We start from the raw sequence: 26,728 nt of genomic DNA, 5'->3' as shown, positions 1-26,728 counted from the left end.
CAAGAGAAGCATATTAAGATGTTCTCATAGTTGACCCCTTTACTATAAAATCTAATTGGATAAATTCTTGTAACTATTCTATAGATCAAGTTAAGCTGTCTAAGACAAGTGGAACGTTATACCAGCTGCTTGCTGGACTGCAGCACGTACTGAGAGGATGGATGATGGATACTTAACTGCTGAAAGGGAAAATTAATATTCGAACAAGAATTTAAAAGAGAAAACATTTGGAGCAGCAAAACTGGAACAAGTGGAGAAAGCACAGAGACCCACTGAGAAGAACGCACAACAGCAAGGAAGGAAGTTGCTATCTGCACAGTCATAGACTGACAATCCCAGAATCCCATCTGCAGAGTAATGACAATTTAATTTACTTTGGGAGAAAAGGGTTAATGGAATAAAGTGATAAGATTGATATAGCCAATGTCAATCTTTATTTGAAGTCTCAAGTGCAGTACATTAATTGTGTACATCAACCGAGTAGAAAAAAAAACAAAAATGAACTGAAAGACTGCTCAGGAAAGATCCCAGGGGTTAGGATGACACTTTCGGAAAGGGTATGTTGTCCACTTCGTGGATGCCGTCTTTGTCAATGAACCGGACGCTGAAAGAAGGCAGGTTCAGGATGAAGCGTTTCTGAAGCTGTTTAACAGACAGAGAGAGGGGAAAGATTTGTTCAAGGCTTAAGTGAAAAACATTTCTTGTCTTTGAGAGAGACATTGTTGCATGTCCTAAAAGCATTAGTTTCTATCCTCCAATTTCTGTCCTGCTTCCGCTTTGTTTCTGTAACATTTCTGGACACCAAAACTAAGAAGTGCCTTTCATATTCAGGAACCCTGGAGAGCTAGAACTGACTGTGTTCTCTGTGGAAGTCAGTTTGGAAATTAAATAGAAATGGGAGGGTTTGAATAGTCACCTTAAAGAATTACATGGATTTTACAAGTGGAAAAAAGGCACAAGCAGCAACATTTTAAGCTTACCAACTTGCATAAGCAAATAAATATATTTTATTCTGCTCTTATGAGTTTTAGTATTTACCTAAAATTCCTTTTGAACAAATCTGAAGCAGGACTTGGGATCTGAATAAGGAGCTTGCACACCCAGTGATGTAATGTGTTAGACTCGATAAGAATAAACTTGTCATGCCCAAATTTATCTTGTTGTACATCTTAAAGAATTTGTCTTAAACTAGTACCTAACAAGAGAACAACTCTGCTGAAAAATTCACTTGACTGTGTGCCAGGGCTAAGTATTTAACAGGTCCCCACTGTACGCACTGCTTGGGATATAAACTTCAGTCAATCGTGCATGAGACACTGGCAGCATGGCTCCCACAGTGCCTCTTATTTCAGCGTGAATTACCTCCGTTCTCTAACAAGATTTTTCATTCAAGTTAAAGTGGAGAAGATGACAATTGTTTTCTACCATTACACTTAGATACAAACAGGCAAACATTTTAGAGGGGCCTGAGCTCCTCTGCTTGTGATGTATTTACATTTATAAACTTCCCCACCCAATAACCAACACATACTAGTTAAGGTCAAACCCTTTCTTAGGCAAATGCTGAAGTCACCTTTAGGGTAAGACACTTATGAGCTCAAATAAATGGTCAGTTTGATATACGGAGGATAACGCCACTTCTTGCCTTGCTTGAGAGCAGGATGCCTTGATTATAGAAAATACAATGTGGTATTGTTTGTTCCTTGTATTAGGATGAACTGCATTGAGTGAAGAGACCCTGCTGTCACGTTATTTTCTTTTGTGGCTTATTTGTATGTTTTGAATTTTTGGGTTAGGGTGCACCAATATAGTGAGCACTTGTGACATTCTTGGTTTTAATTTTTTTAGTAGTAGTGATAATTGGGGGTACCACAGGAAGCACAGATACTAACTAGACTCTTAAGGTCACTGACTGAGACAAGACACGGAGGGCAAAATGTAGCAGATTCTGCTCCATGTAGCACTGTATGGTAATATACTAGCCTTCGTTTAAGATGATTCTTCACATGCCCCAAGTGTGTTCTTGGTTTACAAATAGTTACTTAGTAGGCCAACTTCTAGAAGAACTGGTCCTGCAGTTCTTGAGGTATATTCAAGGCAGGATCCCTAGATTTATGCACATTTCTAAAGCACATTTACAATGGCATCCAAAGTTAAGCAAATTAGTTGAACCTGGTAGTTTTTGTTGTGTCCCAGAAACTATGAGCTCAATAGCATATGACAGCAGCAAAGCTACTGTGTACTTATCTAGCTACTGAGTTACCATGCGAGACTATCCTTTCAACTCACTAGCTGTAAAGACATGTAATGGTCAGAGAACTATACAACACAACCTCTGTCAGGATAGGGTTGTGCAGCACCCACTCAAGTAATTTGTAAAGTACTTTGCTAACTATCAGACACCACAATTGACAGTAAAGCTAATAATCTACTAAAAACCTTACACCTCACCAAAATGCTTGTACGGCCCTTTGCAGCAGACTTCTCCCCCGTAACACCAGTTCAACTCTTTAACCTCCAAGAGACAATGACACCAAGTACTGCTCTTATAAAGATTTACGGTGTGAAAAGGATATTTTTGCTAAAGTTTCTGATCAACCGCTTCAGTGCCTGAGGTCAAGTTATTATCGGAGTTAGACTTGGTTATTCAACTTATGAACTAAGGGGCGAAAGCAGTTTAAAAATGTGTAATAGAAAAATAAACTTACCACAAGCACAGGATAAGTATCAGAAGGATAAAAACATTTTAGGCAGAAATAACATAAAAAGACAAAGTCAAGGGCTGTCTACATCAATATTATGTTAAGTATGGAAGGACCAGAAGTAAAGAAAAGCAATTAAGCTTAAAGTTTACATTCTGGAGGACATGAACCATGCTAAGACAATGTAAGTACCCACAAATCCTTTTCCTCAGTAGCTGGTTCCACATCTGGCCAATGTATATTTATTACCCCTTCTGGCAAAGGCAGGAAAAAAATGTGACAGAGGAACAGGAAAAATATCAGCAAACGAAGGCAAACAAACATTCCTTTCTCAAGATCACACAGGCCCAAGTCTTTGGCGACTCACCTCCTCTAGACATTTCTTTAGGAGCTCCATTGCCTCCTCGCGTGTGATACCTGAAGGAGAAAACACCCACAGATTGCTTTAGTTAGACTCTCTCAAGTCAATCTTTTTATTAAATTTAAACAACTTTTCAGCTGAGCACCAAAAAAACCCTCCTTCCCAGTTCACAGAAAACACATTCCATATGTACTGAGGATGCCCTGCACTGAAGCACTCGCGCTGCAACAAGCCATTGAGAATCGATTTGTTATACCAATGGGAAGCATGACGGAATTTTGCCTCCCATGGCCAGGGACTGGGCTTCGGAGAAGTCCAGCCGTCTCTCTCTCCTTGAGTTTATTACAGTTTTAAATCAGCTCCATCTGTCCACAGCCGGCTGCAAGTCAGTGAAAGTGGGCGGGGATTGGTTTTAGTGCTACATTCCCTGCTGGGTATGAGCTTTAATAATGGGAAAGGCACGTGTGTGATGCTCCCGCTATTCTCACACATTAGGATAAAAAAAAAAAATCAGCATTCAGTGGGGATGGCCAACTGTGACAACATATTGTACTTAATTTTTTTCCTTTTGGAAGGGGTGGGGAAAGAGAAGAAAGGCAGCATCACTTCCAGGAGACACAAGTAATGAAAAAATGACAGAGATGCATGTTTAGCATGCAGCCTACTTGGTTCAAGGGCTTTTGTTCCCGTCTCACACCTGCTGCTCAGGTGGAATAAGCTCCAATTAGAAGAGAACTGCCAGATTCTTGCTGCACTGGTTGCAGGAGGCAGACAGAAATACTGCTAATGGAAGGTCTCTGCTATGAGTCAGTAAATTAAACTTTGCACACAAAATATTGCTGCCAATGGGTAAAGTGCTTTTGTGGCTAAAGTACAAGGGAGTCAGAAAAAGCTTAACTCTATTCCCAGCCCTGCAGACTTCCAATGTGGACAAGTCATTTCAATTGTGTTTCAAGTTTCCTCATCTGTAAAATGAGGATAATGCTGCCCTGTCTCCTGGCAATCAGAGAGGCTAAGTGTGAATGTTTTTAAAGCATTGAGAGCTACAGATGTGCAAAGAATTATTCCTACTGTTTAGTGTTTACATCAGAAAAGGTTGCAAAGCAGCCAAAACAAAGCATCCCCATACACCAGACCTGCAAAAGGATGAGATAAACGTATTTGAAAGGAGTGCAGTTTTATTTTTCTGTCTTTTTAACATGCTATGAATTGAACTGATGCAAGTTATGGACAAATGGGAAACACGGCTGCACTCTGAAGAGGGAACCTTCGGGAGATAATTGTATGCACATCATAGCCAGCAAACTAGGTAACATACAGCAGCAGCAGAGGTACACCTCTACCTTGATATAACGCTGTCCTCGGGAGCCAAAAAGTCTTACCCCGTTATAGGTGAAACCGTGTTATATCGAGCTTGCTTTGATCCACCGGAGTGTGCAGCCCCGCCCCCCGGAGCACTGCTTTATCACATTATATCCGAATTCGTGTTATATCGGGTGGTGTTATATCGAGGTAGAGTTGTATTTGAACTATAGCTTGTAGAGGCAGATGCTAGCTGAAGACATCTTCCCACCTCACTGTTTAGTTTTGAACACCATGATTTAACTACCATTTGTTAGTCTCTTGGGATCTGAAGATAGAAATGCTAAGTAGTAAATTATCAGTGCAACACCTGGGGCAAAAAGTCAATAGTACCCAAAATACTGCAGTCAAGCCATCAAAACATTATTTATTAGATGAAGATGGCCAGGAACTAACAGGTCAGTAATTCAGATTAAAAAAATCTAACTTCCTAACTTTAAAACAGGAACTGCAAGCACGTGGAAAAAAGTCTAGTTTCACTGCAGCCTCCATTTCTGCTGAAAAGCTAAGCTATAGATTTTTAGATCTTAACTCCTGAATGAGTATCTAATCTCTGTGCCTACTACAGCAACAGAAACAGGCAGAGTGACTCAACATGATTCACAAATGCAAGATCCCACTTTATTAAGCCTTTGATTTACTAGTCAGTAGAAAGAGAATTGTTTCTTTGCCATAGGCTTCATACTTACTTGGCTTGTAATAGCGGTCAAGAATGCTCAGGGTTAGGAATGCACCATATCCATGTGCTGCAAAGGGAGCTTTAGCCAGGGCTGCAAGGTAATCCATATAATAAAGGGCAGGGCCTTCGTGTTCATCATAGCCGGCCAAAAGAAGATTGACATGGTAAGGGGTCTGCAAGCAGAAACACAGAATTTTGATTAATGCAGCAATACTAACCAGCTTCCCCTCTACTGTCCCCCATAACATGTAGAGACCAGTAATCCAGCCCATTTCAACGTGCTCCTTTGGACACAAAGTGTTTCTAGCAACTGTGTAAATCGCTTCTGAGGAACACATTTGAATTCAAAACCCCAGAGTGGCTGAAATTTTGTTGTTGGGAAGCAAACTTCTTTGCCCACTGCATTCCTTTCAAACGTGTAAGACTCTTACTTATCTACTCCTCGGGACCCTTTCACTGTTAGCGTTTCAATCTTATGGGAACAAATCATAATTAAAATACTTTTACACCATCCGCCTTCATCTCAACAAAATGCTTGGATTTTTGATTATCAGCATGCAAGCACAATGTGGACTTTTGTGGCTGGTACAAAGTTTGTTAATTTAATATGCTGTTAACCACACAGCATTTTAAGCCAGTATGAAAACAGAATACAGTGTCAACAGTTTTATATATAATGTTAAATTGTAACATTAATTGCCAATTAGACTTTTATTCCATTACCAAGTTTAACTTAAAAATCACTAAGCTAACCTGAATAAATTTGCTTCCATCTAAGATTGCAGATTCTGGCCCACTTTCCTGTTATCATAAGATCAAAATAATCAAAGTGCCCTCCCCCCATCATAAACATTTAAGAAATACATATTTTCACATTTTTGTCTTTTAGGTTTCAGAAATGGTTTGACAGATGCAGAGAATTAAGTATTAGTCTGTTCCAGTTTAATTCTTTCCTCCCTATTCTCGTTTAAGACTTTAAACGCAATCCATTAAATAAAGATGTTTTCATGTTTATTCTTTAGCCAAGACAGACCACCCATTTCCACTAATACAACCATGCCTTTTACTAGGTTATAAATACAGATCTAGTAATTCTGCAAAGCCCCAGGAGTTTGCATCATGTTTTATATGGGTTATTTTCTTTAAAAACCTGTGTATTCTTATTGCATTTGCCACAGTGGGGAAGTGGTTGTGTAAGCACATAGCTATAGATATTCCAAACACATGTGAACACATTAGATATGATTCCGTACTGCATACACACACACAAGATTACCAATTTGCGAAGCATAGGCTCATAGAAGGAGTACATGGAATCACCATTTGCCTGCTCAACACTTTTACACTTTTAGTAGTTCCATACTGATTTTAGTACTTGGCATTAATAAGAAACTGTCATTGCAAACAGGGTGTTCATTAGATTTTCAGAAAATTTAGATCAACAAACTAGCCAGCCAGAGTAGGGAAGAATGACACCTACTACTAGCGCCAGAGCAGAGAGCAAACTCATTTTGAAAGTCTGGGATATGTGCAGTTGGTAGGAGCTTGTTTCTTATATAATTGAGAATGTAAACTAGAAAGTGATTAAAACCTTAGGAGCAAAACTGATTACTTCCAACACTTCCTTCCCAGGGTGCTATCTGCAGTTATGTCACACTGATTCCTTCAATGAGAAGTTATTAAAAATCTCATAACAAAATAATAGATTAGCATTACATGGTTGGGATAACGTTAAGTTGAGACCACAAAACCATGACAGTAAAGGACATCATTGGATGCAAGTATTACAAAAAACCTTGAGTTGAAATAGTTTAAATGAAATTACAGTGCTATAGTTTGAATGCCCTCCTCACAAAAGGAACTGAACAGGTTGCTGATCTTTCCCACTTCATGTACCAACATATCCTTATAAAACGGTTTAGCAAATTAATTCACTGAATCTTTTTGGACATTCTATTTCACTACATTGCTTTTATTATATAAATTTTAAGGGTTCTTCAAACTAACAAAGACAAGCTCATCTCAAGCTTAACAGGGCCAGCTGCATCCAAATACTGCAGTACACCGTATCTTTACAAGGCTTTTTGGTTTCCCCTTTCATTAGGGAAAAGTAAGGACGGACAACAAAATGACAGCCTCATTTACCTCAAAAATATAAACTTTTGAAAAGCGTTATTGAAAGATATTCCATGAAAGATTATTTCAGTCATTCCAGAATCAAGTTGCTACACAAATGTATTAGTTTAATTAGCCTGTGTATTATCATTTATTTATGCTTAAACATCTCACATGCACACCAAAGTTGTCATTTAAAAGCCATGACACGCAGCACAGAAGACAACTCACAAATTATTGTGCTACTTCGAATTACCAACTTTTGCATGTGTGAGAAGCTTAAGCATAAATAAGTGGTGTCACAGACTAATTAAATCAATACAGCTGGGTAACAACTCGCAGTTTCTGAAATTCTTCTGCAGAAGCTCCATGAAACATCTTTTGTTTGTGCTTTTTTTAAAATTTCAAATGTAAATAAATTATCTTATGCTAGCTTACTACTAGAGGAAGTTGGGGCTCAAACATTAGATAATTATTTTCACATTTTATTTACTATTTCTACATCCTTTCTAACTGATTAACACCCTTTGGGATGCATCTAGTTCCTGATCTGTTTCAGAGTCTATGCTTACAAAGAAATGCAATATTAAAAGGGTATTTTCATACATAATTTTGGGGAGTAAAATTCACGTCTTCTACGGAAGAGCTCTCTTTTCAAGCTACATCTTTTCTTGATATCTAAAGTCATCTTCACTTCCCGCTGCAGCGTCCACAACACTCACCTACTGCTAGAATTTTAAAGTATGCCAAGATTTGTTTCAAATCTAGCAGTTCAGGACTTGAATCCAAGGTCCCAGCAAGGCTACATTTTGGAATGTGGCACTCTAATGGGGAATTGTTTGGGGTTTTGCTACAACACTTTACTGGTTTAAAAAAAAAAAAAAACATTTTCATATGTGAAAGTTAAAATGGTTTAACTTGATTAGCCTTAAAACATTTAAATTGCAATGGTAGTTGGAGCAAAAGGTAAAACACTAACCCAAGTGCTGTGCCCTTAATGTGAATTATGTGCTTCTGACCCATCAACCCCACAATACTAAAATCAAATTTGTCCTACTCTGCTTTTTTCAGTTATGCTGCAAATATCATGCAAACTATGAGCTTTCCAGTATCCAACAAGCTGACACTCCCATTTACCAGACACCAGCCAAATAAAATCAAAGCTTGCAAACGAACCACCTCAAATAGTATTTACCCCCAAAAGGGAGGAGGATCCAGAGACTCCAGAAGTCCATTAGGAACTCTGCACTTTCTATGGAAAAATTAGGACCACAGATACTATGGCAATGGGCAGCATTACAAAACCCCAAGAAAACCTTCATATGAGCATTAATGTTACGCTTTTTAAAGTGCCTGGTTCTAATCTTTCAGAGCATGGGCAGGTCTTGCTAGTCTAGTACCGGGGTCCTCTTGCACCCTCAATTCTTCTATGCCTGGTCTTCCAACTCAGGTTTCCAGCAGAAAAGCACCAAGTCAGACATGTGTTAAATACTCTCTATATTGAACTTTAGTAGCAGGATGTTTATCAATTTCAAACTAGGCATGGAATTTTGTTGCTAATTAACACGAGCAAGAGCTTTGAACTTTTTAGATTGTTACTGTGATTACAAAGGTTTAACATGAGAGATGATGGGCTAACACTTTGGGACTGAGTCAAAACAATGCATTTTTTCATCTCTCAAGAAATGCAAGCTTTCCCTTCAGTTAAAGGAAATATTTTCCATCCCCATCTAGCTTTGCACGGTATGCCGTTGGATTTAAAATAACTGCAGTGATTAAGAAGAGCGTGAAATTCTTCAGAATTTACAGCTGAAGAGAACAGTTGTGAGAAATACATTGAAACAACAAGATCAGCGACGGGAGGCTGGGCGGCGACAAGCAGCGGTGTGACATCTGGCGGAAGCCAAAGTCACAGCAAGGGGGAGAGAGAGGTGGGCGTGAGGAAGCATCCTGCCAAGCGTGGACAGCAAGAGAGGAATTGACAGTCTTCCTTTGGACTCAGTCCAGACCCTGCCACCTATAATTAAACATATTATCACAATAAGAAGCTGCACTTTAGAATTTGGGTTTTTTTTATTTAAACAATGTGCTGCAACTTAGTAAATGCACCAATCTTGGCACTGGCATTCCCAGCAGGTAAGTCATCCGGGAGGTTGGGGAAGGCAGTAGGTTGAGAAAGGAAACATAGCAATATTTTCTGCACCATTAAAAAATGGTACCAGAGAAGTATATATGTGTATTTGTGCTGCAGCAGCCAAATAGGAACTGATAAAAGGTCTTTTCAGACACACACAAAAAATACACCGATCATGGCAAAGTGGGTACTCACCTGCAAGGGTGTATACCCAGTATGAGGAGCGCTGCACATCAGAAGTGATCAATCAGAATTAAACACTTCCCTAACCAGTACTGCGTCAACAGTTCGACCTGGGAGACATTTACAATAAAGCCCTTTGACTCCTCCCTGGGAGTGTAAAGGGGCCTTCGAGTGAGTGAACACTGCCAGAGTAGTGTGAAGAGCCCTTCCCATAAATAAGAAACAGGTTCTATGATCCCAATGGAAAGTGTGACTTCTACTCTGAGCTTAGGCAGGGTTCCACCAGAAATAAATCATGGACCCCCTCCCGTAAGCTAAGGGTATGTCCACACTGGGGTGGGGTGAGGTGGGGGAAGCTATATGGTTCAACTCGAGTTGCTAACCTGACTTGCCATGTCTTCACTGCTATATTAACCTGAGTTAAGAACACACTTTCCTTTTTTTGCAGTGTAGATATACTATATTTGGCTTCGTTTTCAAATTCCATACAAAAAACTAAGGCCTTGTCTAGACACAGTTTTACACCGTTTAGTTAAACTGGTGTAAACCCAGGTGGAGGTTCTTATTTTGGTTTAAAAATGTCTTACTTTAGTTCAGCTGTTTCTAACAGAATTAAGCTAAACCAAGAGAAGCCTGGTTTAAAAACAAAATAAGAGCATCTACACATTAACCCAATTGAAACTGGTTAAAAAAAAAAAAATCACACCTGAAACTAAAACAGCACAAATGCACATGTAGACAAGCCCCAAGTCCAATTGCCAATGAATTAAGTGTCAGAGTGTAAGGTTTAAAGAGTTGAAAAAGTACCAGTTATAGCTATTGTTGTGCATCTTCAGGACTACAGTGCAACACCACAAACTTGACTTAAATTAACATTTGCTGTTGTCCATCTGCAAAGAGGTGGGCCATTTCCTTGTTGCTACGCATGATTTTATACTCCAGCAGCAGCTCCAAGTTTGCGTGCTTTCTTGTTAAAGGTGCAGCCATATTGTAATTAGAGGGGTTTCAAAATTTAATGACTTAAAATGTAACATGGCACAGATGCCTTATTATACCAGCTAGTTAACACAGTATTTGTTTTCTCCATTCATTTCACTTGCTAATCCAAAACACTGTCTCTACCCAGCAAATAAAGCTCACAGATAAAATCACTGACTGTCCAATGGCAAAATGTAACCCCTGTGTTTGCTAATCAGTAGTGTTTTTAAGGGGAATTCAGACAATAGTCAATATTTTGGAGCAGACTCCACATGTTGAAGCAGAATTACATGCTGCAAGATAAATGTAGCAAGTTATGAATGCTAAATACTCAGCGAGTGCTAGAAATATGAATAACTATGATTGCAGAGCATTACATTAATGCTGGATCATCCACAGAGATAGACAAATGAATTCAAACTAGCTGGAGTGGTGAGGGACACAGATGGCGGTTAATAGTGTAGAACATGCTTCAGTTTGGGTTGGGCTGTAACACTTGAATACCCTGCAGAATATTGTTTCAAAATAAACACACTGAGATCAAAATAATCTATTTCAGTTGGTGAAATTTCACTGAAGTAGACCCAGTGCAAAACACCACGGCCCCTGTGTTGCCTTCACTGTGTAACATGGACAGGCACAAAACCAGGAAAAAGCTACGAAATGAAAAGGTTATATGAGATGTCCCCTCTCTCCTCCGCATCTGGCACTTTTGTAAACACTCTGTCAGCAAAAAAGGGGAGGGGCCAGAAAGGAGGACAACCAGCAAGCTCCACCCCCTCCACACACTAAAGGACCCCAAAACAAAGATTCGTTAATGCAGCTCCTCTGTGATCTGCAACCCCCACTGAACAGGTCAGAGCACAAAAGCTGCCCAATACCAATTGCCATGGGGGAGCGGGTTGGGAACAACAACTGAATGGAGCACACAGGAAGCGTTTCTATGGCCAGGGCACCTTGGGACTGAGGCATTCCACAAGTGAACATAAGAAAATAAGAACATAAGAAAGGCCGTACTGGGTCAGACCAAAGGTCCATCTAGCCCAGTATCTGTCTACCGACAGTGGCCAATGCCAGGTGCCCCAGAGGGAGTGAACCTAACAGGCAATGATCAAGTGATCTCTCTCCTGCCATCCATCTCCATCCTCTGACGAACAGAGGCTAGGGACACCATTCTTACCCATCCTGGCTAATAGCCATTTATGGACTTAGCCACCATGAATTTATCCAGTCCCCTTTTAAACATTGTTATAGTCCTAGCCTTCACAACCTCCTCAGGTAAGGAGTTCCACAAGTTGACTGTGCGCTGCGTGAAGAAGAACTTCCTTTTATTTGTTTTAAACCTGCTGCCTATTAATTTCTTTTGGTGACCCCTAGTTCTTGTATTATGGGAATAAGTAAATAACTTTTCCTTATCCACTTTCTCAACATCACTCATGATTTTATATACCTCTATCATGTCCCCCCTTAGTCTTCTCTTTTCCAAACTGAAGAGTCCTAGCCTCTTTAATCTTTCCTCATATGGGACCCTCTCTAAACCCTTAATCATTTTAGTTGCTCTTTTCTGAACCTTTTCTAGTGCTAGAATATCTTTTTTGAGGTGAGGAGACCACATCTGTACACAGTATTCGAGATGTGGGCGAACCATGGATTTATATAAGGGCAATAATATATTCTCAGTCTTATTCTCTATCCCCTTTTTAATGATTCCTAACATCCTGTTTGCTTTTTTGACCGCCTCTGCACACTGCGTGGACATCTTTAGAGAACTATCCACGATGACGCCAAGATCTTTTTCCTGACTCGTTGTAGCTAAATTAGCCCCCATCATGTTGTATGTATAGTTGGGGTTATTTTTTCCAATGTGCATTACTTTACATTTATCCACATTAAATTTCATTTGCCATTTTGTTGCCCAATCACTTAGTTTTGTGAGATCTTTTTGAAGTTCTTCACAATCTGCTTTGGTCTTAACTATCTTGAGTAGTTTAGTATCATCTGCAAACTTTGCCACCTCACTGTTTACCCCTTTCTCCAGATCATTTATGAATAAATTGAATAGGATAGGTCCTAGGACTGACCCTTGGGGAACACCACTAGTTACCCCTCTCCATTCTGAGAATTTACCATTAATTCCTACCCTTTGTTCCCTGTCCTTTAACCAGTTCTCAATCCATGAAAGGACCTTCCCTTTTATCCCATGACAGCTTAATTTACGTAAGAGCCTTTGGTGAAAGACCTTATCAAAGGCTTTCTGGAAATCTAAGTACACTATGTCCACCGGATCCCCCTTGTCCACATGTTTGTTGACCCCTTCAAAGAACTCTAATAGATTAGTAAGACACGATTTCCCTTTACAGAAACCATGTTGACTATTGCTCAAGAGTTTATGTTTTTCTAGGTGTCTGACAATTTTGTTCTTTACTATTGTTTCAACTAATTTGCCCGGTACCGACGTTAGACTTACCGGTCTGTAATTGCCGGGATCACCCCTAGAGCCCTTTTTAAATATTGGCATTACATTAGCTAACTTCCAGTCATTGGGTACCGAAGCCGATTTAAAGGACAGGTTACAAACCTTAGTTAATAGTTCCGCAACTTCACATTTGAGTTCTTTCAGAACTCTTGGGTGAATGCCATCTGGTCCCGGTGACTTGTTAATGTTGAGTTTATCAATTAATTCCAAAACCTCCTCTAGTGATACTTCAATCTGTGACAGTTCCTCAGATTTGTCACCTACAAAAGCCAGCTCAGGTTTGGGAATCTCCCTAACATCCTCAGCCGTGAAGATTGAAGCAAAGAATCCATTTAGTTTCTCCGCAATGACTTTATCATCTTTAAGCGCTCCTTTTGTATTTTCATCGTCAAGGGGCCCCACTGGTTGTTTAGCAGGCTTCCTGCTTCTGATGTACTTAAAAAACATTTTGTTATTACCTTTGGAGTTTTTGGCTAGCCGTTCTTCAAACTCCTCTTTGGCTTTTCTTATTACACTCTTGCACTTAAGTTGGCAGTGTTTGTGCTCCTTTCTATTTGCCTCACTAGGATTTGACTTCCACTTTTTAAAGGAAGTCTTTTTATCTCTCACTGCTTCTTTTACATGGTTGTTAAGCCACGGTGGCTCTTTTTTAGTTCTTTTACTGTTTTTCTTAATTTGGGGTATACATTGAAGTTGAGCCTCTATTATGGTGTCTTTAAAAAGGGCCCACGCAACTTGCAGGGATTTCACTTTAGTCACTGTACCTTTTAACTTTTGTCTAACTAACCCCCTCATTTTTGTATAGTTCCCCCTTTTGAAATTAAAGGCCACACTGTCGGGCAGTTGAGGTGTTCTTCCCACCACAGGGATGTTGAATGCTATTGTATTATGGTCACTATTTCCAAGCGGTCCCGCTATAGTTACCTCTTGGACCAGCTCCTGCGCTCCACTCAGGATTAAATCTAGAGTCGCCTCTCCCCTTGTGGGTTCCCGTACCAGCTGCTCCATGAAGCAGTCATTTAAAGTATCGAGAAATTTTATCTCTGCATTTCGTCCTGAAGTGAAATGTTCCCAGTCAATATGGGGATAATTGAAATCCCCCACTATTATTGGGTTCTTAATTTTGATAGCCTCTCTAATTTCCCTTAGCATTTCATCATCACTATTACTGTCCTGTGAATGACCTTCTGGAAATTTTCCTGTCTTTCCTCTGCTTGCAATACAACACTTATGGGTCCCTCAAAGTAGGGAGTGGGAGAATACAGCCCAACCACATATCTAGCCCCAGGGGACTATTCTGTGAGTTTCCTCCCCCCCCCCCACCTCCATTACTTTCCACGTGAAGGAGTGTCAATTACTAATTATAACAGGAAATTGGGAGTTGGATCCCTCTGTTGCATTTCTGACTGACACTACTCCGTGACCTTGGGCAAGTTGCTTCACCGCTCTGTGCCTCAGTTTGCCCATTTGTAAAATGGAGATATTATTGATTCACCTTCCTAAAGTGATCTGAAATCCCTGGGAGGATGCAAAGTATTGTCATAAAGTTAGACCAAGACTTCAATAACAAAGCAGCACCAAGTGTTTCTTAAACAGCCCAAGCACAACGCTCAAGCTCAGATATAGTGAACTCTTCTAGATTTTATAACCCACTAAAATGATTTAAAGGCTACTGCATATTAATGACCAAACACCCAAAAGTCCTGCTCATACTCAACTTTCTTCCTGTTCAGACTTGTACCTTGTAACACTGGTTAGCCAGAACAAACCCAATAATTGAAGTATCCCAGATACATGTGAATGGGGCCCAAGCACCTTTTGGCACACAGCCATTTTGCAACCTATTTGGAAAGAAGCGGATAGTGTTGAGAAGTGTTCTGGATTTAAGTCACCAATGCCAAATCATAGGTATTAAGACAAACAGTTTCCATTATCAGATTCTCAATAACTAAAACAAATGGTGTTTATTCTGAAGATAACCTGATTAGAAAAATTATCTATGGGTTTTAGAGCTAAAGTTATAGATTTAAGACAGTTGTGTGGGGTTAGTGTGAAACTCCTTAACGAGTAGATATTCAGAAAAATTAGGGATGGAGTAGACCTACAGGGTCTTTTTACAAAGCCAAAATCTTTGATATAATATCACTATACTTCCAATGGGACTATTTAGCACAGAAACAGGGATTTCTGATCTCAGCAGGCACCTAACTGGGTAGCACACACTCGCTAGGAGTGAGAAAGCAACACCTTCTCACATACAATCCTCCTGAGAGAGGGGATTTACACCTGAAAACTCATAACTGTATCAGCACTGTGATGGGCAAAACAGCAAGTTAAAAAAAATTCTAGTTAATTTAAACCAGTATAGCACAGCATTACTGAAACAGGAGAGTGATTCTATAGCCTGGCTCTTCCTAAAGGCCAGCCCAACATAAAAGGTAGGACTTGTGAGGGTACAAGTGAAAGAAAAGACAGAAGGGATCATGGAGGAACTACACCCAAAAGTTGGAGTAAGGTAATACCAAAATACAAATTAGGGGATGTTTTCTAACTTGCCTGCTCCCCTGCCCCCAAATTTAGGGGACTAATCAGAGTTTGGTAGAGTCATCAATCTTTATAAAACTCTAGTTTCAGGTGTTCAGCCCACTAAGGTAACATTTCCCATTGCCAGACCTACATAATCTGTGCATATACATGATCCCGAGTTTAAAGTGTCCACTTGTGTCAGTATAGAGCAGAAGCCACATGCAACTCAGGTTCAGTCATAAGTGACTTTCCAAAATACAGTATTAAGAAATAAATTGGGTTTGGGCAAGGCAAATTGGTTTACACATTCCATTCTTGGTTACCTTAAAAAACCTTTTCATATTGGCCTGGCCAAGTATTAGCTGCTATTAGCCAAGGGTCTAGGCTCAACTCAACTTGCAGGGAACTTTCCACACCTTACTGTGCATCAAGATGAAAATATATATATTTAAACCTGTAGGTAAACAACCTAGTCCCCTCCTCTTCCCTTCCCCACAAAGTATAATTTAGCTTGGCATATATAGCCATAAAACATAATATAACCAACAGTATTAGATTAATAGACTTCCAGAGTCCTATGTGAATGATTTCTTTGTACAAAGCACTACTGGCTATATTTTTATTGATTCTAATTGGGTCAGAACAGGTACAGAAATATAACAAACATCTGACAAGTGACTGAGCAAAGAATACAACTTTCTGATGCCAATGTTTGTAGCTTCGTGTTGAAAGTGCCGCACTTTCATACAAGCACTAAGTGCTAAGTTTCAAAAGATGATAGTGTTCTCCCTACAGTACAGAGATCCCTGTAGTGTGACAGTGGTGTCAAAGTGCGCCATTTGCTCGGGGGCATTGCCATCTGCAGCAGCACAACATTTTGTCTCCGGTAAATAAACACATCTGCCTTTGCCAGTGTCCTCCCCACTGTGCTGCCCATCTGGAGCAGGTGAGCTGGAAGGCAAGCCCGGGCACAGGGAGGAGGGGGGATGCAGAGAGGATCAGGCCTCAAGGGACATGGCACATAGAGGAAGAAGACAGTGCCGCATCATGTCACATCCTGCTAACCGCATTTGCCAAAAAGCATGTTAAATTATTACCCTCGTTAGTGATATTTTTATCATATGTAACAAACGGCTGTCTGTGCTTAAGTAGGCAGGACATTCAAAGTCAATTTCACCTCTGCCATCTGCTCTGGGGGTCCTGTGACCTTGAGACAAGTAATCAGCCTCTTACGCAACTGACAGACAAGGCTGTGTATGCACAACGGAAGGAGGAGAATTACAACACTGCTTCTAATGTCACTCATGGAAACTCCGAACAGCTCCAGGCAAACATACAAGCCTTTCAAAATGTGAACACTTGAATGAAAGTTAAAATAAGTATAATTTTTATAGGACTAACATCTACAGTCAATTTGTATCCATTTAATTTGCAGGAGGTATATCACACTCATTTCTAAACCGAAGGAGGTGTGCTTTAAACAGAGGACTGGGAGTCAGGACTCCCGTATTTTATTCCCAACTCTGTATGAACTTGGGCTAGTCAAAACCTTGCTGAGCCTCAGATCTCCCCTTCTTCCACCCCTTTGGTCTTGTTCATTTAGACTGAAAGCTCTTCAGGGCAGGCTCTATGTACATACGGGGTCTAACAATAGGGCTCTGATCTGAATTGGGGCCCATAGGTACTACCCTAATGCAATCAGTGTTCATTATTTGTAAGCCTGAAAAAGGTTCTCTGGGAAATTTCTATAAAATGTCCTAGCAATAAACAAACCTCATCCCCTGTTCCTCCCCATACAAACATATTTGTTCAACTTAATTCACAACATCATTAATTCTCTTGTTTTCCCCTCTCTTTTTTGTGTGGAGAATATACATGTGCCAGGCAGAGTACTGTTGAAATCCTTAAACTTGTATATTTAGATACCACTTTGTCTTTCTGTAACAACTTCCAGCGAAGAACTTTATATCACTTTATAAGCAGGGAATTAAGCCTCCTCTCCTTGTGAGGTACCCAAGGATTACATATTTCTACCCAATACCCATTTTACAACTGGGGAAAAGTGTGGATATTTGACCTTAAACATGTCACATGGCAAGCCAACTGCAAGTGTAGAACCCAGAAGTCCTGACTTCCTCACTATAACTGCCAAGCATCAAAGGGCACTTATATAAGGCATCTGAATGATGAATGAGAAGACCGCATTTATTAGCAATGCTTTGAAATATTACCTTAAGTCAGTCAGTCATTACACTCTGCTAATTCGAAAAAACAGCTTCAACTTGGTTTTGATATTTACTGAAAGCTTCATGTCTCTGTTTACAAAAGGGGCTTGTTTTGCTAAGTACATCAAATAGCTTTGCTCTATTAAATCATTTTAGGAGAAGATTAATCGGATTCAATGCATTTGCATGAGAAGTGATTGCCTTATCGCGATTTTAAAGGGGCTTAATTCACTTAGCTGTCTGGTATTTATGACAAAATGTTTACTGGGCCCAAAGCTGGAATCTTAACACTGTAATTGTATTAGTTTCCAATAAGTGAGGTGATAGGCACTTTAACAAGAAAAAAAAAAGCAAACCATAGCTTACAATTTCCATAAAACAGACCACTTTGATGAGGAAAAACCCACAGTTAAAGAAAGAAGAGACCTCTCGATTACAGAGTTCATCCATCTGCAAGTGAAAGTTATTCCCCAGTAATTCATAGTGGGTAGTTAGCAGACATTTGGTCTTCACCAAGACCCTGGATTCTGGGCCATATCCCAACTTCTATGCCACGCTTTGAAGACAATTAATCAGATCATGATCAAAACAAAATCTGAAGTTTTTCACAGGTTGAAAACTTCCCCCCTCTTATATTGCTTCTATCCATTTTCCATTTGGAAATACATGGATATAGATAATTAAAATGAATAGTAGCAGGGCTAACAGAGTAGCCATCTGGGGAAAGATATTAAATGATACACCTCTATCCCGATATAACACGAATTCGGATACAACACGGTAAAGCAGCGCTCCGGGGCGGGGGGTGGGACTGCGCACTCTGGTGGATCAAAGCAAGTTCGATATAACGCAGTCTCACCTATAACGCGGTAAGATTTTTTGGCTCCCAAGGACAGCGTTGTATCGAGGTAGAGGTGTACTTAACGTTTTTAATGTCCTTAACATGAAAACACAAACAAGCCTATTATAAAAATAGGTAAAAGTCCTTTCACAGGTAACATTTTACAGAAAATAGAATAGTTGTCAATGTCATCTCCTTAAAACTGAACACAATGTTATTGTAACTATTATTTAACTAGTAATTCAGGAGAACCTTAATTTGCCAAATGTCTCCAGGGTCCCCAAACCAATAGGGGTTTGTTAAAAAGAGAACATGAAACAATTAACACAAGCAGACAAAGATGGACAACAGGAGGCACTACTGTTGTACAGTAATTCTTTATTCATACCACTGAAATTATATAGGGCATAATATAGCACGGTAGTATAATTAAGATACAGGAACCACCAGGGTGGATCTTAACACATGTATCTCATAATAGCAGTAGTTTTTAAGGTACTTTGTGAGGTTTATATTTTTCAGAAAAGGCATTTCAGAAATTTGGGTTTAAGAAAAAAATCAGGTTTGACTATACACAAGTTACATCAAGCAACTGTGAAGTAAAAATCTAGTGACGCTAAATGCGAAATTGCTAAAATGATCTGCACCAAGCGTAAGACGAGAGCACGGAATTACGAAGTGAAAGTGAACTATATAAAACTGACACGAAAGGGAAATGCCTTCTCCACCCCTTTTGTAGCAACAAAACCTGATTGCTCTCAAGGGTCTCAGTTCCTCACTACTCACTGTGGGGAGTCTGTGGCTTCATTAACTCAGACCATACTCAAATCATTTGCTTGTTTCAGAAGAACAGAGACAAACTTGACCAGTCACATGTTATTTTCATTTTTATTTTGTGTTTTCTGCCCTGGAGCATTCAGTCATGTGTAAGCACATGTTTAAATTGTGAGCCCGAGGGAAAAAAATATTGCTGAGAAAAAAAAGCTGTTGCAGTAGGAAGGGACGTAGGGAGGGAAAAGGGCAAACATATAGTTTGATTTTTGCGAGAAGGCCTTAGTAACTCCAGTCATTGCTAGTATGCCTCAGTTATTACTTACCCGACTGCGTAGGTAGTCAGCCAAGTTTCTGCGTGTAAAGTTTGCTGCTGCAGTAGGAGACAACTCATACCCTGATATAAGAAAAAAATGCATTTATGAGGAAACTGGAGTGCAAATGCATCATTCTTACTGATTTACTTTCACTATTTGTTTCACAATAAAACAGAAAGGCAACATGATTGAGGGCAATTCCAAGTTCCTATTCTGGCTCTGACAACTCATTTACTGTGTTCCCTTTACCTCGGTCTACATTTCCCCTATGTTAACTGTGAATAATTATACTGACCTATATCAATAGGGTGGCTAAGGATTCAAATTACTCATATCTGTACAGGGTTTCAAAATACAAAGCCCTAGAAAAGTGCAGAATATTACACATCTGTATTCCGAATATTTTTTCACACAAACTGTATCCCAAAAATGGCGTGGAGTTAAATAGGAGAGACGCAGAGGAATAGAGAAGATGTTTTTCACCCAGGATTTGAAGACAGATGGAAAGTTCCTGCATTTCTCTAAATCACAGGGTATGCCTACACAGCAATTAACCATTCACAGCTGACCCAGGTCAGCTGACTCGGACTGTGGGGCTATAAAATTGCTATGTAGATGTTCCAGCTCGAGCTGAAGCCCGAGCTCTGGGATCTGTCAATTTTTAGCCCCGCAGCCCAAGCCCTCCGAGCCTAAGTCAGCTGACCCAGGCCAGCCACAGGTCTTTTATATCAGTGGAGAGTACCTTCAAAGGCCTGGACTGCAGAAGAGAAGGCTCTTGCCCCACTGGCAAGATTGTGAAATAGGAGAGAATTCCGAAACTAATGCTGAATCTTTTTTTTTTTTTTTTTGGTAAAAACAATCCTTTAGATGTGTAATTCCATTTTAGTTAGTGTACAGGAAAGAGACTCAGGAAAGGATGCTAAAAGTTCTACCACCTGTAACAATGAATAAAGAACCAAAAGACTGATGGCTTCCATAAATAATACAAGACACTTCATCAAAAGCCTAATGCTAAGGAGAGCAGAGCAAGTTATTACAGGATATCCTACTGTCATCAGAACCTTTAACCTGCCCTAAAATACACAACACAAATACCTTTACAATTCAGTACCGACTCATCTATATACTGACTATGCGTGAACCAAAGATCATTTAATTAAGAGTTTAAACATTTGCAGTCACTCTAGAAATTCAGAAAGCTGAAAGACCATAAGGCCAAACTGCTCTTTTTAACTAGGTCACTATCAAGTCGGTACAAATCTGGTTAGAGATTTGAACACACCACAGGGAGGTAATCAGTGCTTGCAAAGGCAGGAGGAAAAATTTTACAATGAATTGTATATAGCATATTTCACTAGGTGATCTCAGAAGTGCTCTGCAAACTAGTTGCAGTACTCTCCTGAGTGAAGCATTATCTTCTCTTTTTACAGAAATTGAAATTTTGGAGAAATTGAGGCAGAGAGGTCAGATGACTTGCTCAAAAATCAACTCAGATCAGAACTAGCAATAGATACCTGGAGTCCGGTTTTCCTGTCCTCCCCTTTCTAACAGCTAGGCTATCCTCCCTGTTTTGTACAGACCAAAGAGTACCAATTCTGGTGTGTAATTATACTGGGGCATATTGTTGATAGGGAAGGGAAATGAATTATTGAAATCAAAACGGAGACATTCATTCATATATATATTCAGCAGGAATTAACTTTTTATGAATATATAAACTTGGGTGGATTCAATGCCAAGTATTCAAGCCCCTAACTACCTATATCCTGCCCTCATCACCATATTTACCTGAGCCCGTAAAAGGCAGAAACCCACAAACTAGACAGACTAAGAAAATTAAGTGTAGCCCCCCCTCAAACACCAACCTGAAATAATCTAATAGTTATCTTTAAAGGGACAACAACTTTATTAAGACTCACCCCTTGTGTCTGAATATTTTTGAACTACTTGTTAGAAGCAACTCCTAAAATTACTAAACCTAAAAAAATTAGTACATTTCACAGTACTTTTTATACAAGTTTTACTGTTTCCCTTGTAGAGAATCTATTTATTAGTTTTTCCTGTTTGTGCCAATTCTTCACACAGCAACAGGAAAGGTCTTTTTAAAAAAGGTTAGCAATAAACTGTAAACCAACAAAAACTGGCATGGTCACTAAGGGACAGTGTAATACTCACAAATATATTTTATTAAAACACACGATTTCCAGCTGTCCTTTAAACTCTCAGTATCAAGGATACTGAGCCTCTAATAACATGCAGGCATATTAGCTCTCATTCATATAATTATAAAACATGACCTCTTGTTCTTACTACACTTTAAAACAAACCCAGTAAGGAGCTGTTTTGAGTTCTGGTTTTGTACTTACCATTTCTCATTTTATAGAGCTGAACATTTTTCTGGATGTACTCTGCAAACTGCACAGTGTCTCCAGCTTCCCCCACACACAACAGCAAGATCTTCTCGCTCATTTTAAACATCTTATCATGGTCTAGGCAATGAGACAAGAACAAACACTACAGTCATCAGCAAGAATATGCTATTTTGCCAATACCATAGCAGTTTCACAATTTATTTAATAAGTACCAAATTAAAGGATTTTAATCACTCAATTATGCGAATCAAAGCATCCCAACTAAATTACAATATTCAGCTTCTCTCAGTCTCCCAACTTAATCTGTTGCATAGTGTTCCTATGTGCCATTAAAAGCTATCATGCTTCAGAGAGGTGACTGCATTTCAGTGGTTAATGTAGAGCCCTACATCTACTCTGAATCAGTGTATGGTCCCAGCTGTGTAACTGGATCCATGCTGACAGTCCCTGCACAGGGAGCACTCATGGAGACAATGGAGCTCAACACCAGGGTCCACATGGGCAGATCCAAGAGCAGAATCTGGAACAAAATTTTGAAGTGCTTTGATATTCTTCAGGAGGAAGATGCCACAGAAATGCAAGGTGTTACTCATGTACCAACGTTGATTAAAACTGCACACAGACAGAACAATACATTTAAAAAAGAATAAGTATTAGCTCTTTCATTCTATTATTTACTCACCAATAAAATATTCAAGAGTTTTGCTTGATAAGCTATTAGGTTTTGCTTTATATAAATACATGATGTGTTAGGGCAAGTGCAATTCTTGTTAGAGTTGAAACATGTGAACACATTAAGCAAAGAGAAATTATGAAAAATGTAGGATCAAAATGTATGTCAAAGAGACTTCCTTTTCCTAGGATATCCAGAGCCACTAACAGCTGTTTCAGAAAGGAGTAATTTGAATAGACAACGCTTGACAAGGAAAACCACTTATTTTAAAATACAGGGGTAGTCAATGTCATGACTGAACTCTATTAGAACACTGGTAATAAGAAAAAATAATAAATATTGATTACAAATTGCAAAAATAGCCCTCTGAAAAGCAACGAAATCATTAAACTGTAAACCAGAATTCTTCCCTTGAAATCAAAACTTTAAAACTGTAATTTTCTGAGGTATTTTTCAAATCTCAGCTATGACAACAAAACTATAGGAACACAATTTTGTACTACTCCTAATACTGTAATCTTATCTGACCACCAGTCTGCTTTAACTAGATAAGATAGATAAATATTCAAGCAGCTGTTAGTGCCTAAGGAAAACTGCTTCTCCATATTCAGGCTAGGTCTACAGAACAACAGTCTAAATCTCCATATCTGAATCTCACTTTCACTTTCAATTTACTAAATACTGCTGAATAATCTTCCCTGGAAGACATGTTTGAAAGCTTCTGAAATGTCACAATCCTTTAATAGGATTTCGAGAGTATTATGCAGTTGTTAAATACTTTAAAAGTTGCTTTTGAGTGTTCAGGGATTGCTATTCAGATTGATCATTCTCTGCAATTTGTTTACAATTTGAAGGAAAAAACTATCAAATACCAATATTTTATATGAATACTACCTATAGCTTACTGTTTTTCAAACTAGGATTAATAAATCCCACATCAGTATGTTTGCCTGAATAGATTAAATAAATTCCAACAGGAATTAAACATGGTTAGTTTACAAAACAAACTTTTAAAAGAAGTTGACGGTATTTGGTAATATTTAGAGTAAAAACTGCAATTTATTACAGCAATTTCTCCCTAACTTGGTGTCCTGTTTATGAAACAAGACCTCCTCTGTTTATTTTTGTAGACATGAAGTAAGATACAGTGGTCAGATTCATCTATCAGTATAGCCAACTTTTGCAATTTTATTGAAATGCTCCCAATATTTGGGGGGGGGGGGGGAAGGTGTGGTGTTTAGATTGCTTTATTTTTAAAGTCCCAACTGCTGGATTCATGTGATTATGTGAGAATATACATTTTTAAAGAAAGAAAGTTTAACCCTCCTTGTTGAAGAAAAACACTTGGAAGTGGAACTGCATTAACATAAAGGCTCAAATGTGAACATGAAGGCTGAAACCCAAAGTCAAATTAAAAACTTTTTTTTTTTTTTAAATCTCATGGTTTTGGGGGCCTTTTTCTCCAGGCTTGTGGCTGACAACACAGCATTTAGTACAACTTTTTAAGAGGAAAAAATTATATGTTGAACATGAACAGCTGACTGCACTTGTTTTACTTTGCTAATGTAGAACTCAGTCCCACAAACATGTGCGTAGCTTTGTGCATGCGAGTAGTTCCACTGACTACATGTAAGTGCTTGCAGGATCAGGCCCTGAAATCCGGTGTGCAGTGGGGAAATTTTAAAGAGTCCCCACCACGAGCTGTAACACTAGTTCAACTGAACCACAGTTAAAGTTGGTAGGAACCCTAATGTAGATAAGGCTTATGTCTGGACCCATGTTTTCTACCCCCTTCAATTAGGCTTACTTTTTAATAGGGTTAACTAAAACAATAGTAAAAACAGGTCCACCCATGGAAGCCTTGGGTCCCAATGGTTCAAATGAAACGGTGTTAAAATTACTGGGGGAAATATTTTATAAATTTTTCAAGCGTAGACATAGTCAATTTCCTTTGGATAAAGGCTCAGAAAGAAAGTAAAACCTGGGAACATGTAATATCTGTACTATTCTCCAACACTTGAGTAGATAAAAGGTACACATGTTCGGGTAACTGTTATTGTTCAGATGGCTCAGCATTCTAGCAACATTTTCTAATAACGAAAAAAGTGAAAAGACCAAAATAATGGGTGCTTTATAAATCCTGAAGATCAGCAAAAGCTCCCTGTAATATCTTTTCATCTTCAGTTGTTACATGTGCACAATCTGAGAAACAAAGTTAACTCTGTTGGTCTCACTCAGCTCTCTCACGTGAGCAGTTATGGAGATTTTTCTATTTGAAGTAACTTATAAATGGGCTGACAACTTAGCGCTTGGAAGATGTAAGAGCCAACAGCTAACACTTTACAGATGCTCATTTTTGCAGAACAGTCCTCAAGTACCTTTTCACTTCTATGCTGCCCCTCATGGAAGGGAGGAAAGCCACATAGAAGTCAGAAAAACCACTACACCGTCAGCCATGAAATCGCCCCTTAAAACTCACCTTTGCTGTGATGTCTACGCAATGCTCAACAATGGCTAAACAGTGGGTATACTGTGACTATTGCTTATTATACCAACCATGATAATTTCATCGATACCTTGACCTCCCTGCTGCTTCTTTTTCTCCACCAGTTGCCTCTCATCTTATATTTAAATACTCTATAAAAGAAAACTCTATCCCAGCACCATAAAGGTGTGCAGTGCCAAGCACAAGGGAACCCTACCCTGGGTCTCTAAGCTCTGCTGCAAGAGACTGAGGTGACAAATTCATGAATTCACTGTAGAACCAAGACCGAATAATTAAAAATATCTAAAGTCACAGTAGAGCAAATAGGAGATAAATTGCTTTTTGAAAACTTTTCCCCTCTGCCAAGTTTGTGACACTGTGAAAATACCTTTCCAGTGGGCAGTTAGCAGCTACACAATACACGCTTTGGGGCAGGGGCCAGGCCTTCCTAGGTGGCTGCACTGCACGCAGCGCAATGGAACCCTGATTCTCATCAGGGCCCCTGGGAGGTTTCACAACTCGCCACCACACATCTCGATGAATACCTTGTGTTTTTTTTTTAATAAGAAAAGCAAGTCCCTTCGGCTTCTTAAAGGTAACCGGTTTCCCGCTGCAAAGGTGCATAAACAGTAAATGGTGACACAGCAGCAGGTGCACAAAGAAAACCGTCATCAAGGGGCAGGGATCTCCCAGAGAGCTGCAGACATGTACCAGACCCCTGGGCTCTGCAGCAGGGGGGAGGGTAAAGAGATCTTTATCTCCCCCACCCCCCGAGCAGCTGCCCCCCTCCTCCCTCCCTGAGCAACTGCCCCCTCATCCCAGCCCCCCCACGCAGCCCCCTCCCTCAGCAACTGCCCCGCGACTTTCGTGCCCTCCCCCCCGAGGGGCAGCCCGGCCCCACACCGCCCCCAGCCCCGCCTCTCACCGTGCTTCATCTGGACGATGCTGGAGGCCGCCACCGTGTCGGCAGCCACCAGGATGTAGTCGGGGCCCTGGATGCCGATCAGGTACTCCATGGCCGGGCGTTACGGGGCGGGGGTGGGTGCGCGCGCGGTTCTTCCTGAGGCCCGGGCCGGCGGCGGCGGCAGCTTCCCTCCCCTCCGTAGCGCGACGTGACACAGCGAGGCCGCACGGCCGGCGCAGGGGGATGACGCAGTCGCCCGCTCTCGCGAGAGTCCCCACCCACACGCCCACCACGTGACCACAGACGCTCCAACCAGCGACCTCTGACCCCCGCCCCTTACCCCGGGTCTGGGGACTCTGCCCTTCTTCCGCCTTCTCCCTTCCCCCTCCCCCCCCGCCTTTCCTTTTTTCCTGCCGTGTCCTCTGTGCTTCCGTGCTGCTGCACCCGCCCCTCCCCCCGGGGAGACAGAGGTCTGGGTCCCCTGCCTGGGGGGCCCCCTTGGTTCCCCAAAGCCATGGGTTTTCTGTCGTGCCCCCCCTGCAGTGTCTGAGCACCTGGCTCGGGTGCAGGCCGGCTGCGGAGTGTTAACTGTCCCGTTCGCCTTCGCTCCCGGTGGCCTCCAGG

At 40.3% G+C, this 26,728-nt stretch overlaps 1 protein-coding gene across 1 annotated transcript; it reads right to left on the bottom strand.

Annotated features, from left to right (window-relative positions):
* Positions 1-419: 419 nt before the first annotated feature.
* Positions 420-26,336, bottom strand: PSMB2 (proteasome 20S subunit beta 2). The gene is made up of 6 exons (XM_065421681.1): positions 26,126-26,336; positions 22,037-22,159; positions 19,680-19,750; positions 5,115-5,277; positions 3,070-3,119; positions 420-642 (listed from the first exon to the last, which is right to left on the bottom strand). The coding sequence occupies exons 1-6, from the start codon at positions 26,214-26,216 to the stop codon at positions 535-537; spliced, it is 606 nt and encodes a 201-aa protein (XP_065277753.1). The 5' UTR covers positions 26,217-26,336; the 3' UTR covers positions 420-534.
* Positions 26,337-26,728: the final 392 nt, after the last annotated feature.

The sequence above is a fragment of the Emys orbicularis genome, chromosome 23, assembly GCF_028017835.1.
Source record: "Emys orbicularis isolate rEmyOrb1 chromosome 23, rEmyOrb1.hap1, whole genome shotgun sequence".
Lineage (NCBI taxonomy): Eukaryota > Metazoa > Chordata > Testudines > Emydidae > Emys > Emys orbicularis.
This window is presented reverse-complemented; position numbering and strand designations above follow the sequence as displayed.

What these genes read in the sequence shown, in the direction of transcription:
- PSMB2 (XM_065421681.1), bottom strand. Translation starts at nt 26,216, where the DNA reads ATGGAGTACCTGATCGGCATCCAGGGCCCCGACTACATCCTGGTGGCT. An exon ending in TGACCGCTATTACAAGCCAA is followed by an intron (nt 3,120 to 5,114) that starts GTAAGTATGAAG and finishes TTTCTCCTTCAG; the next exon opens with GTATCACACGCGAGGAGGCA. An exon ending in TAAAGAAATGTCTAGAGGAG is followed by an intron (nt 643 to 3,069) that starts GTGAGTCGCCAA and finishes TCTGTTAAACAG; the next exon opens with CTTCAGAAACGCTTCATCCT.